This window comes from Bidens hawaiensis, unplaced genomic scaffold (genome assembly GCF_021521415.1).
Source record: "Bidens hawaiensis isolate Kalapana, Puna unplaced genomic scaffold, B.hawaiensis_p1.1 tig00000636_1, whole genome shotgun sequence".
In the NCBI taxonomy this organism is placed as follows: Eukaryota; Viridiplantae; Streptophyta; class Magnoliopsida; order Asterales; family Asteraceae; genus Bidens; species Bidens hawaiensis.
In genome coordinates, this window is record NW_027491038.1 from 16,552 (window position 1) to 31,576 (window position 15,025).

Genomic DNA, 15,025 nt, shown 5'->3' on the forward strand with positions numbered 1-15,025 from the left:
CTTTTGTTAGTCGGATATACAATCCGGCTTAAGACCTTTAGTCTTCTTATAATCTTTACCTCGAATCTTCTTTCGTGAACCTTTAGTTCAAATCTCTTTTCTTTTTTTTACTTTAAACCCTTTAGTTAAAAAATATTCTTAAATTAAAAGTCTTTCTTTTAATTTATATTATAAACCTTTAGTTTATTTTCATAAAACCCTACGTTTCTTATTTTTTAAGAAACATATTCTTTTCTTTTCTTTATTATTTAAGAATAGTTATTATTACTTAATAATATTTTATAACAAAGAATCACATATATATAATCACACACATATATATAATTATTCATAATTTCTTTCTTTTCTTTTCTTTGTTATATTTTTCTTTTGTTTTATCGAGGTATCGAGTATAACATCGACTTACGGTTTAAGCCTTTCATAATATTTTATTATTATTTCATTTGCCATTATGCCAGCCTTTGTTGGCTTATGAACCCTACACACTCGAGCAGTACTTCAACATTGCTTCTCTTTCTTTATCTTCTTGATTGACACCTCCTTTTTAACACGTTTATCGAGGCACCAACTCTTAACGGCACGTTTTCCATATGGTCGTCGGGACGTCGGAATGGTAGCACCTTCTTTGTGGATCGTTGATGGAATGTGGCACGATTATCGAGGAAACGTCGGTATATAAGCACGGTTTACGAAGAATCGAGGGCACGAACTTCGAGGTAATCGAGGGTATGTATCTAAGGACTTAGAGAGATGTTAGAGAGAGAGAGAGAGGAAAGTTGATTTGAGGTGTGGATTGTGAAGATCTCGTACCTTGCTATTTATAGGCAAAACCGGGAGGCCGTCGCGATACGCGATGGCCCTTTGGCTCAGCCGTCGCGTATCGTGACGTAGGCTTGGCCAGTCATCAACAAGGCCCGCCACGTGGCAGACGTTGTGCCACGTGTTGACACGTGGCGAACGGTGTGCCACGTGGCGAATGATGTGCCACTTAGCATGCCACGCGTCTCGTTGTCAGACAACCCATAGCGATACGTGATGGGTTTCCCTTCTGATCCATTACGTATCGCGATGGGTGAGGAAAACCAGAATTTTCATTTTTAACCCTTGGATTTTGACACTTTTGGTCCCTTGACTTTGGAAAATTGATGATTTGAACTCGATATTTTCACGATGTTACACCAGTGTAAGTGAAAAGTGAGCCATCAAAGTGTCACATTGCACCCATCGCACTTCGCCCAAGCCCGTTCTCGTGCACGTGCGCGTTGGATGCTTCGCACCATCGCTAATGCCACTGGACGTGTCTTGTCATACACGAATATTATCTTGTGAGCCCTCCTCATTATAGGAAGTTCTCAAGCTTATCATTCTATCAATGTGGGACAATTCATTTTCCATTTCACCAACGTGGGACAACCCTACTTTCCCATGGTTCACACATTTTGGGATTATTGCATTCTCCCATATCAAACCCCCACATGAACATAAGAACACCATTGTTACCGGCAAGAACATGTTATGGTCTTAATCGTTGATCAATGAATCACCGCCGTGAATTGTTAATGTTGATAGTCGCTTAAGTTGTCGCATGTCTTTATTGTATTACCGCCTAATTCAAATCAAATCCTAAATAATCATTGGTGTAAATTTTTGGTTGTCACTACTATAACGATGGTGTACAATAACCGATTGAATATGAATCAAACCATCTCCACGTTGAATTGTTGTCAGAACTGATCGAACTAAGCCACAGTGAATTGCATGTTATCGCGGGAATTGGTTGTCGGAATTAAAAAAATTAGTGAATTAAGGAAAAATTGGAGCTTCTGAGGATTGGATAGCTTTGATACCACTTGTTTTGTATCAAAATAAAGTGATCAAAGATCAGAGAAGAAGAACCAAAAGAGAAGAACTTTATTAAATTCATCAATATCTTCTATTAACCTTGGTCGTTCACTAAGTACTGAAGTTAACAACTAAATAACTATGCAAATGTAAAAGGACCCCCTATACTATACAACAATTATCTTTTGACCCCTACACTATTTATATGTAACAAATTCTGCATGTAACACACTAACACTTTTGATGGTGTTTATGTATGAGTTAGGCTTGAAGCGTTAAAGTTACTATGAACGGTTGACATCTCGTATTAGAAATATTCACTCGTGTATTGGGGGTGATTCCAAACATGATTAAGAGATGACATGTGTTATTTATGTAGAATGTTATTTATACAGTAAAACACATTAAAATCTACAGAATAACTTAGCATATAAAATTTGTAAAAATAATGAAGTATATGATGTCTTTAAATTACTTTTAATGGAGCAGAATTGAAAATTAATTATGAAATGACAATATTTAATATGATTAGATCCCAAAATCTCACATGAAGAAAAGGAGTTTTAGAATAACATATTAAAGCGCCCCCTCTTCCATCATGCATACAAGTTGCCTTACAATGTCTCTACATGTCATATGCTTCATCTCAAAGTCATTAATGCTCATTGAGTCATGGCACTTGCTTGTCTTGTGCATTAATACTTAATACATATTCCCCTAAATCTAGAAAACAAGGGAAAAAAAAAGCAACTTTAGATAGCACTTAAATTGTAACCGACTTTAAGTTGAGAAAATGGATCATTGGCCTAAAGACATGTAAAACTTACTTACCGATGAGATGTAGAAAAAGATCTTGAATCTTATTAGATTAGTTTGTTGAAATCTACTTATTTGTAAACGGACCAAGCTTGAAATGAAGTAAGCTCACTCGTTGGCTCACTTGTTTGACTCGATAAACTAAAGTAGCAGTCAAATGTTAATCTTCCTAAGCCCAAGTTTTATGTCAATCTTAGCTTGTTGGCTTGCTCATTTAACTAGTATCAAGTCTCTTTGTAAATGTTGCATTTTTGTAATAATAATAATAATAACAATATTTTATGTTAAAATCAAAAAAATAAACGAGTTGGTTCAACGAGCCACAAGTTAACTCGAGCCTTTTATGAGCCGAGTTAGAGTTCAAATTTTATCTCTTTAAACACAAACAAGCCGAGCCAAGCTTACTCGTTCAACTTCAAGCTCAAACTCGTGTTAAAGCCAACTCAGCTTTGCTCCCTTGTTAAGCAACCCTAATAAACAGAGGATCTAACCAATTTACTTGTTCAACTTGTATAAAGGATTAGAAAAACATACACAAGCTTAAAATAAATTATGTTGGGTTAAAAGAAAATCGAAACACACATAAAATAAATAATGTTACGAAAGCAAAGCTGCAAAATTAAATAAATATGCTTTTATAGTAAAATTAAATATGTTAGTTCTTTGTTTTGTTGGATAACAAAACTTAGTTTCAATCTTTCTTGAAGATCATCGGTTAATTAAGCATGATATGACATGTTAAATATTTAAGAGTCATCTATTTAAAGTATACAATGGAGGTGCTTGCACTACCGATGTTTGACTGGTAAGAGAGTTGTGACCACTCTCGTGATGGGTGCACGAAACATTGAATCACCAATAAACAAAAAAGACTGACTTGCCCTCCGCAAACAGAAGCATCAGTAGATGAACCCATACGAGTTTTACATGTACTTACTGGTTAGTAGGTATTTATAAGATTACGTAAGTTCATTGTTAACGAGTTGTTATAGGAAAAAAAAATATTAAAAAACTCAAGTACAGTAACTTGAAAAAACATAATCTTAAAAATCATGTGAATCCAATGAACCCACCCTTTGACTATTTGAGCAAGTAATCATTGAATGCTTCACAAGCTCAACCTCTGTAGCAATTATGAAACCTTTAATTAGGGCTTTGGTACTAATCAAGGTGGTTGAGTTTTCCCCAAATTGTATATTGAAGCAATACTTGCTAAATATCTAGTTTTATTAATTATTAATTTATGTATTATTTTAAATATACAAACTATTAACTTGTTATTACAAAAACAATAATCATTGATCAGCACTTGAAGGTAGAGATGGTTAAAAAAACCGGTTGGGGAACCGGTTTACCGGTTTAAACCGGAAACCGGTTTTTACGAAAACCGGTTTTTTAAAAACCGGTTTGACCGGTTTACAAACCGCCGGTTCGTATTTCGGTTACAAGTTTTAGATCCAAAACCGGTTAACGAACCGGTTAATGGAAAAACCGGTTTTTTTTAATAACCGGTTATGGAAAAACCGGTTAACCGGTTTATAAAAAAACCGGTTTTTGACCGTTGTGGAAAAACCGGTTAACCGGTTTCTCCATAACCGGTTTTGAACGTTGTAACGGCTATATGCCCGTTTTTTTTTTTTTTGACCGTTTTTTTTTTTTTTTTTTACCATTTTACCCCCACAAACATCTATATATAGTTTAGGTTGGGTATTGGTCTATCACACTCGATTATACAACTCCAAACGCTCTAAACGTTTATTTCATACGCGATGAAGAAGCCGCGTACGACGATTACCTAAGAAATATCTCGGGATCGGGTAGCGAAGAAAATTAGTTAAAGAAACAGCAAACATGGAGGCAAATCATGAGTAAGAAACAGCAAGTTGTTCATGTAATCGTGTCTAAGCATTCTTTAATGTTTGTATTTTTGAGTTACGAATATGCGATAACGATTTAATGTTTGTATTTTTAATGTAAAAACTATAAATGAAAGTTATGTGTTTTTAATCTTTGGTTTGTTGAAAACACATTCACCAACACACACTCATACTCATCTTCCAAGCAAAGAACCCTAACAACGAAAGCAAAGAATGGCTTCGGTCAGTCCGTTTTGCCTTGTAGTTACCGGTTTGTTTATACTGTGAAAAAATAATGGTTATTAAAAAAAAAAAAAAAAAAAAAAAACCGGTTAACCTAAAAACCGGTTATTAAAAAACCGGTTAATAAAAAAACCGGTTAATAAACCGGTTCTAACCGGTTTCTAAACCGGTCTTAACCGGTTAGACCGGTTAGGGTTTTGACAGAAAAAAACCGGTTATTAACCGAACCGGTTTTTTTCTGGGCCAAAAAAAACCGGTCCGGTTAATAACCGAACCGGTTTTTTTAAAAAAACCGGTTTGTGCACCTCTACTTGAAGGTTATAAACCTGCTACGGCACTCCAAGTCCAAACCTACCTACCCCCCCCCCCCTCACCCCACACCACCCCACACCACACACACACAAAATAAAAAATTAAAAATTAAAAATTTGAAAATAAAAAGAAAACCACCGAAAATTACTTTACCTTTTTCCTTCAATTAAAACAACCAAAAGAAACAAAACATTCTCACTCTATAAAATTCCTTCATCTGCATTTTTTCATATATTTTTTATTTTTCAAGCTCTGTGATTCTTGATCCTTTTATTTATTCTCATAAAATTCATATATATATATATATATATATATATGAATTCTAAATTCTTGAAGTAGTATTGCTGCCAGTCTGCCACCAAACTTGTCTTTGAATCCAAGTTTTCTTATACTGGTGTTTGCTTTGATCTTTATACTTCACCTACTCAGATTTCTACTCTAATTTGATTTTAGGCTTCTTAAACATTCACAGATTTGAATACCCTTTTGATTCTACTTGAAAAAGATTATTTTTTTAACCATTGTTCTCAAATTTTTGCTTCATTTCTTGAAATTTTAATGGGTTTTTGGGTAATTTCTTCAAGACTTCTGCTTTGATGAGCTCATAGTGTTCTAGAGAGAGAAGATGAAGAGATCAACTCCATTTCAGCTTTTCTTGATTACTTTGGGAATTGTTATAGCTACTTGTGATGCTACTCAACCAATTGAAGGTATATTTTTATTCAGATCTTGAACAAGTTTAACTCTGAAATCAATAAAAAGCTTATCTTTTTTATGTTTTATGATCTTGAATTAAGATCTTATTAGCAATGTAGTGAGAAATTTACAGTTTTGATGTTTATTTTTTGTGGGTATGTTAAAATTCTTGATTTTATTGCAGTTCATGCTCTTTCTTGATTTTTATGTTTTATAATCTTGAATTAAGATCTTATTAGCAATGTAGTGAGAAATTTACAATTTTAAATGAAAATGGTGTTTATTTTTTGTGGGTATGTTAAAATTCTTGATTTTTATTGCAGTTCATGCTTTTTCTTGATTTTTTATGTTTTATAATCTTGAATTAAGATCTTATTAGCAATGTAGTGAGAAATTTACAATTTTTATTGAAAATGGTGTTTATTTTTTGTGGGTATGTTAAAATTCTTGATTTTTTGCAGTTCATGCTCTTTCCAAGTTCAAAGAAGGCATATTTGATGACCCATTAATGGTTTTATCAAGCTGGAATGCTCTTGATTCAGATCCTTGTAACTGGGTTGGTGTTTCTTGTTCTGGAAATCAGGTGACAAAGCTGTAAGAAGCTGTCTCTTTGACTTTTCATTATTATTTATTTTTTATTTATTTCATATTTTCAGTCCAGTTGAAATTAACATTTGTGAGTGTAGCAGACAAGTTTGACTCAAACTCTATGAAATGGATATGTGAATTTTAGGAAATTTTGGACCAAAATGACAACATCAAAAAATTATCATTATTACAATAACAAGTAGGTAATTTTAGTTAAATTTCTGAAAATGATAACTTTAGAGTCTTGGTTTGCGAGGTGTGTGAGGCGATCCGGAAAGCAATGCAAATCTGGATTAAATAGGTCATATCTAAAAGATTTGTAGGAGACTGATATGTAAAACAATTAAGGAATAAATAAGTATGAATGGTTTACTTAAGAAAAAGATTGATATGTATAACAGAGATGAGAGAGACGCAACTTCTGGTTGTACATAAAGCTTATTTGGTTGTACATAAAGCAACGTCTCGCCTCCTTTTTTAAACCAAGCTCTAGACAACAATTTATAGGAAGTGGATGTTTTAAATTAAACGCAATTGTGTCATTGTATACTAAATTATAGGATTATTATTGAATAAACATTTTTGCAAAATGGCTTCTAACTGTGAGATGACGGTACATTAATTTATATGGTTTGGTATTATTGAAGCAATGAATCTAATAAGTATGTATTTTAATTTTTTTTTTTTTTGTTCTTTTTCTCCAGGAATATATCTCACTCATCTATAACGGGTTTTATTGCTCGTGAACTTTTTCAGCTTGCTTCCTTACAAGAATTGTATGTTTCCTTTCAACATTTTATTTCACCTTCAAGAACATAATAAAAATCAAAACTTTAAATAAAAATGGTTATGCTTGTAGGATTTTACATGGCAACAAACTCATAGGTTCAATACCAAAAGAAATTGGATCACTAAAGAACCTGAAAATTTTAGATTTGGGGATGAACCAGATATCCGGACCGATCCCTCACGAAATCGAGAATTTGGTTAACATTGTTATAATGTAAGTTTTCTTCATTATTTTGATAAAAAAATTGTCCTTTATGAATCTTTATGAGAAATTCTCTTATGTGTGAAGCCTCTTTATATTGTTTCAGAAACCTGCAGTCGAATGGGTTGACCGGTCAACTGCCTGCAGAGCTTGGCAATCTTAAATATCTTCAACAACTTCGGTTGGACAGAAATAAGTTGCATGGCAATGTTCCGGGTGCCAATGCTTCAGTTGTTTCCAACACGCAAGGAATGTAAGTCAACTCTTTATGTCGCTATATTTAATAACACTATAAATTTAACAAGTTTCTTGAGCTAATTTTATTAGCCATTCCAATGTATGCATCTGATATGAAGATTGTGTTGGATTAGGTATGCTTCAAATGTATCGAGATTCGGTTTTTGTCGCTCGTCTGCCTTAAAAGTTGCAGATTTCTCATTCAACTTTCTTGTTGGAAGCATACCTAAATGCTTGGGATACCTTCCTAGGTATGTGTGTGATTCTCTCTTTCTGTATTCCATACATTGCATACTTATGTGTGTGTGTGTTCAATCATGTTCTTTATTATCCTTGCAGGACGAGCTTTCAGGGGAACTGCCTACCATATAAAGATATCAAGCAACGAACAGCTGAACAATGTGGTATGTTTTTATGTGGTTAATTAAATGAATTCTTGTATATTTAGAAATCAACATTGGATATTGTTTTTTGAAACTATGTTTCTTGCATGAACCATGCTTTACCTTATCTCGGTTCTCCAATTGTAATTTATGGTACTTAATGTTCTAGTTCAGATTAGGGGTAGCTTGGTAATTTTCATATATAAACTTAAATCAATAAGTGAATTGTTTTCTTTGCTTGAACCATGTTTTACCATATCTTGATCCTCCAAGTGTAATTTATGGTAGTTACATCCTAGTTAAGATTGGGGGTAGTTTGGTAATTGCACATTTTTTTGTACAGCCAGCGGTACTCCACCAGCTAAGCATAAAACCGGAGAGACGAAACACAGCCCACCAACGGCTGGACAAACACAACAAGCTTCGGATTCAAAACCATCATGGATTTTAGTTCTTGAAATAGTGACAGGAGTAATGATCGGTTCTCTATTTTTAGTTGCCATTTTCACAACTTTTCATAGATGCAAAAACAAATCTTCAATTATTATTCCTTGGAAGAAATCTGCAAGTGATAAGGACCACATGGCATTCTACACTGGTGAGGGCTTATTAATGAAAAAAAAATCATAATTAAATATTACAATAAGACGTTTGTTATTCATGTTTGTTGGTGTGTGTAGATTCTAATATGTTGAAGGATGTGACGAAATACAATCGACATGAGCTTGAAGTAGCGTGTGAAGATTTTAGCAATATAATCGGGTCATCGTCGGACAGTTTAGTTTATAAAGGAAATATGAAAGGCGGGCCTGAAATCGCGGTTATTTCTCTTTGTGTTAAAGAAGAGCATTGGAGTGGTTATCTTGAGCTTTATTATCAAAAGGAGGTAAAGCGAATGCATGTTCAGGTCAAAATTGGTCGGGTTGGGTTGTCTGTTTTAAAATTTAATATACACTTTAATGTATTAAATATGATTCCAAAAACTATATTATGAGATAGTAGTTTAATTTTGACATTATAAAAATATAATTAATTAAGGAGGTTGAAAGCACTCGAATTCACGGTTGCAAGATTTTCAACGCGTTTAATTTTTTTTATTGGTCAAAAAGTTGTATGTGAGTTTACCCTTGTATTTTAAACACTTTTAAGCTTTACTTTTCTATATTAAACACTTATATTTATCTTTTCTTATGATGTAAGGGTAAAATCGTCAAAACACTTGTGTTGTTGCGTATGAATTGCTTTTTGTTGAGTACAAATCACCTCCCTATAAATTGACCCGTTTGACCAGTTGGAGCCTTTTTTTGGTAATCGGGTCGGAAATGAAGAACTAAATCTTGCTTATTATACCCTATGAAAGTCTTTATTTTTGCTTAAATCCTTGCAAATTATCCAGGTGGCAGATTTAGCAAGGCTAAATCATGAGAACACAGGCAAACTGTTGGGATATTGTATAGATAGCACTCCATTTACCAGAATGTTAGTGTTTGAATACGCGTCAAATGGGACTTTGTATGAACACCTTCATTGTAAGTCCAACCTACACCCTGTTGGCCTGCCCTGGTCCCGCCTTCAATTTATTATTATTATTACTATTATTATTATTATTATTATTATTATTATTATTATCTCAAAGGGTAAAATTTATAACATTTTGATTTTTTTAATACTTTAGATGAAGAAGGGTGTCAACTAAGTTGGACAAGAAGAATGAACATTGTTTTAGGCATTGCAAAAGGTCTAAAGTATCTTCACACGGAAATTGAACCACCTTTTACTATATCAGAGTTGAATTCTAGTGCGGTATACTTGACAGAAGCTTTTTCGCCTAAGGTATCATGCTATTTTCTATTTTTTATGTTTATTTATATCATTATATGTATCTCTTCTGTTTTGTTGAGCATGGCTTTTGTTTCATATGTAGTATGGAATGTGCAATTTATAGGGGTGACATTTTCGACACATATACTTATGATTATCGGTTAGGGTTATGTTTTATCTCAATAGGTTTTGAGTAGAATTTGAAAATTTAGCTAAAAGGAAAACGGTCCAAACTGTTAAAAACCATCCAAAGTTTATTGTTAGTGCATACAGCCTGCTAATTTGTATTGTACAAAACCTTTATAATATTATTGTATCAATTTAGTTGTTGTAGCCATATATAACCCACTAATTATTTAACCTTTAATTTTGAAATGACAATTCATCCCATACTAAAAAATTGCTTGTTTTGGCCTGAACCCGTTACCGTTGTACGGACGTTTGGTTGACTTGTGTTTTTCGTGTTCTTGTAGCTAGTTGATTTTGAAAGTTGGAAAGCAATTCTTACGAGGTCAGAAAATAACTCGCGATGTATTAGTAACGAGGGTGCTCTCTGTGTTCTCCCAAGTTCTTTGGAAGGACGCCAGCTGGACATCCAAGGTAATATTTACGCGTTTGGCGTTCTTTTGTTGGAAATAATCAGTGGACGACCGCCACTCTGCAAGGATAAAGGATGCCTGGTGGATTGGGTAAGAACTCTTCTTGCATTTTGTAATGTGTACATGTTCTTGAATTATATTTTGCTCGAAAAGTCGAAAGTGGTAGCTTTAGCGAAAATGACACAACCACCATAAATTCCTTCATATTCAATAATCTTTTCAAAGTTATCATATTTAGGGGTAGTTTGGTAATTATGCATGTACCCAAAAAATCTAATGTTAATAATTTTTGTTAAACCTTAAGTGGAAGAGACACAATCCCAGTTCAAAAAACCACAAATTATTTCATTTTCTATAACTTGTAATCTTTGAATACATTGACAGGCTAAAGATTATCTTGAAAAGCCCCAAGAGATGGCTTCTGTCGTTGATCCTGCACTAAAACACTTTCGCGAGGAAGATTTGAAGGTGATATGTGAAGTAGTTTCAATCTGCATTCACTTAAGACCTCGCGATCAAGTATCAATGCAAGATTTGTACGCGATTTTGGAAAGCAAAATTGACACCTCGGTTTCTTCAGAGCTCAAGGCATCCTCATTAGCTTGGGCTGAGCTTGCGCTTTCATCTTGATTTGAGTAATAAAAGCTAACATACTGTAAATTAAACATATATAATGTGTTTTAACTATTAATATCCGATTAAAGATTGTTGTTTTATTGATCGCTCGGTGAATTTATGTAAATTTTCCGCCTAATGTAAGAGTATAAGGCGAGTTACATGCTGACAAAGCTCCTTGTCTTTCTTTGTATTCTACTTGTCAGTTTTAAATATATGAAATTTTTGTCACTTATTGTTTGGTAAAAAATGTTGCATGTCATTCTTTTCTTGTTAGATATTTAACTCCAGATAGCGTGTCTATTTTTATTTGTGTATCAGACTTTCTTATCAAAAATACGTACTTAATTCATATGATATGCAACATTAAGTAGTGTATAATCATAAACAAAACTCGCTTTTTCATGAAGATACAATGTAATACGCGATAGCAAGCGTATGATGATCTATGATCTACAATTCTGCTAATTAATTCATATTTATAAGGGTTTGATACTCTTAATTCTGATGACATGCTGTTCATATTTCTTACCTTTTTCATTCAATGTCAAAGCAATAGATCTATGTTTTTAATATAAAAGGCTATGGTTAGCCGACATGTACTCATGGCAATACATTATTGGTGTTAGGCAACTCCAGTTGTCAAATTAGCCAATCCAAATCATAATCAATAAGTCTATTTAAAAATTTAATTGTTTTAAGCCCAATAAAAAAATAAATTACTAAAGACCCAAATATTTTTTCATCTTCCGCCCATAAAGTTTTTTGAGATTCTCGTGGATGGCCATGCATATTACACTCAACAAGAAGATAGTGGTTTTATTTTTCACCATTATAGATCATAGATAAGGCCGTTGAGAAAAATGTGAGCGCAAAGATTTCTACTTTTGCGAGCCCTTTGTGGGGATACTAGTTTTGTCATGTTGCATATTAGACTATCGTAAGTGCACAAGATAATCACATGGTGTATCACTATCTCCTATTATGAAAAGATTTTGATGCAATAAACATGTATCCTAACATTATAATTTAATTCCTCAAAAAAGGTTATTATGATGTATTTGTTTGTATGTTTATGGATAAACTGGCGTTAGATGAGTCCATACACATGAATCCACAGGTTATTATCTTTTTCTTGAACGACCATTTGGATCACTAACGGGCCAACCTAATCATTTTCATTCTCTGAGTATGGAATCATGGGGGTGCTACGCTAGCACGTCCCCAAAAGGAAGCTCATACAGCCTCATCGGTCCTGACCCAAAAATCACCCTTAAAAAAGTTCATCATAAGTGAAAAAAAACACTCGGAGTTGAACTAATAACCTCTCCTATTTAAATGAAGTTATTTGAGTACCTTATCTCAACAGTTTGCGTTGGGATCGTTGGCAAAGATAAACTCTAAAAAATTGTTAGAAATTGTTTGAAATACTTATTTAATCAACAAATAAACTTAAGGTGTTTACACATCATTCAATCCACATAACAATTTGAGTTGAATACTAAATCTATAGTTATTTCTACCTTACTAATGTTACATCATGATTCACCATATTTAATCTTTCCTACCACATTAAACTCCTTATTACACCTCATGAATTACTATTATAATCCTCCCAACTATTATAATCCTCCAACATTGAGCTAAAAGGCACTAAATTGTATGATAATTAAGATCAATACTCCAAAATAAAAAGTACCAATTAATAGCGACAAACGATAGAAAACTTTTTGTTCGACACTTCATCGGTCATACCAGTACTTCATATTCAAACCTACGACTCGGGTTTCCTCATGGACAGTGACGCAACTCGGTTCATTATTATACATCAAACACCAATTACACTACTTTAAGTTAACCACAAATCCATAATCATATTTAACTAGATAATAATAATTCACTAATCACTTGAGAAACCCACAGTATTCCATCATCACACATCAGTTGACCTTAGTTGGAGTCTCATTCTTGTCCTGAAAACCACTAGGCCCATTCAATGGTTGACCATTAAACAAGATTTCATTTGCAAGTGTTTTGACCGCAAAGTCAATGCACTGGTCAGTCCAACCATCATCCTCTGGGATATCATAGGCCAGGTTGCCATCATCAGCAGGTTGTTTTTCCAGATTCACCCATGGTGCCGGTTTCGCTTGACCAGACTTGTTACCCTCACTTGTTGGGTTAGGCCCGGGATCTATCCCTTTTTGGCGTTTTGAAGAACGCTGTCCAGGTGAACTGGCTGCAGGGCTGTGTTGCTTTGTGCTCTTGCGCTTTGCGTTGTCGGTGGTTTGATTCTCTTCGTAATTTTCAGTTGGAGCGTCGCCGTCTTTGGCTATTATGTTTACAAGTTGATATGAGAACCAGATATAAAAATCGATTAACCAAACCAAAAATCGAAAAGTTTTAGGCCCATATTCACTATTTTGAGCCTATTTTTTCAGGCCAAACATTTTTAGCTCAAATGTAAAACCGAAACCAAACTTAAACTAAACCCATACGAAAAACCGAAGCCAAACAGTTTTCCAAAACCGACCCATGCAAACCCTTAGTTAATCTATAAAAACCACTATACTTTCTTATTACTTTGCGAAAAAGTTTAATTTATTAGATTCACCTCCTTGTAAAAAAATAAAAAAATAAAAAGTCTCGCTAAACTAAATGTCCATAAATCAGTCTAAAATGCACATACTTTTGATTTAAATTAGTCTAAAATGCACAAACTTCTGCCTTTATTAAAACAATGACTTGTAATTCTTAGACTGAAAAAAAATAAAATAAGCCCATATAACTTTTTAGCAAAAATGTTGAATGCCACCTTACCAAATTTTTATTAAAGGTGTCAAAAGTACATGCAGTTTAGACAAGCTTAGGGACTTCAATATACAACAATTAGTTTAGTGACTTTTTCTTATAATTCTAGAATTTGATGGATTTTAATAGGGGAAATACCACAAAAAACCAACATACTTTATGTTTTTTCTTATAAAAGTCCCTTAACAATTTTTTGCACATAAAAGTCCTTGTACATGCTAATTTTGAACACAATAATGAAAAAAGAAAATTAAACAACTTAAAAAGGTCATCTATTGCATATAGAACCATTAGTACCGGTTTGGTTTTCGTTTGGGTTCATGGTTTGAAACATTTTTATTATACTCAATCTGTTGGTAAAATAATTAGTATCTAATGACCATAATACAATTAATTTTAGCTCTAAATTATACATAGTTCATTAGTTCAAATACTGATGCAGAAAAGAAGGTATCTTGAATTCTTGATTTCTTTTATATGTAAAGTCGGTTTAGATAGCAGGTTGAACTAAGGAAACAAAAATAAAACATATAGCATATCAACTGTTTGGTGGGAATGATAGATGGCAGCCCGCAACCGTGTTTATGATTTTGGGGGCAAATCTGTTCATTTACTTTTAAATTTTAACGCCATTAAGCTTAAATGTATAAAAAAAATTAGTTAGTTATGCGTAATACAAATATCTAAAAACTAAAATATATACTAATCTTCAATTCAATCCTGTTTTATCCTACAGGGTTTTGACATAAACCGTAAACCCAACCTTTCGTAACAGCGAAGAAGTTTTGAAATCGACCGACCGAAAGTTAAATATAAAAACCGACCGTGAAACCAAACCGATAACTGGTTTGGATGGTTTCACGGTTTAAAACCGAACCATGAATACCACTAACAAACATAAATGAATGAACAAAACATGTGTTCATGTTGGGTCATTCAAGTAAACGATAACAAAATCATTTATAAGTTGTTTATTAATTATTTTTTTTTCATCGTGTTCAAAATTTGCATGTACAAGGACTTTTATGTGCAAAAAGTGGAGGGCTTTTCATGAAAAATGAGAAATGTATTGGCTTTTTATGACACTAAATGCATAATAAACACAATAAAATAGCATCTAAAGGGTTAATTTGAATTGTTTATCACGTACCTTCAAGGGGCTGTTTCCCCGTTGTGGGCTTCGCTGGTTTCTGCGCATCATTTGAAGATACAAAC

General features: G+C 33.4%; 1 protein-coding gene across 1 annotated transcript; it reads left to right on the forward strand.

Moving 5' to 3' along the window:
• Window positions 1-5,423: 5,423 nt before the first annotated feature.
• LOC143529877 (putative LRR receptor-like serine/threonine-protein kinase At1g63430) lies at window positions 5,424-11,205 on the forward strand. Its single transcript, XM_077025565.1, has 13 exons — window positions 5,424-5,779; window positions 6,227-6,359; window positions 7,058-7,129; window positions 7,213-7,356; window positions 7,451-7,597; window positions 7,716-7,832; window positions 7,921-7,985; window positions 8,308-8,562; window positions 8,645-8,850; window positions 9,361-9,493; window positions 9,640-9,797; window positions 10,259-10,474; window positions 10,769-11,205. Exons 1-13 carry the CDS (start codon window positions 5,695-5,697, stop codon window positions 11,012-11,014), a joined length of 1,977 nt encoding a protein of 658 aa, XP_076881680.1. The 5' UTR covers window positions 5,424-5,694; the 3' UTR covers window positions 11,015-11,205.
• The last annotated feature ends 3,820 nt before the right edge of the window (window positions 11,206-15,025 follow it).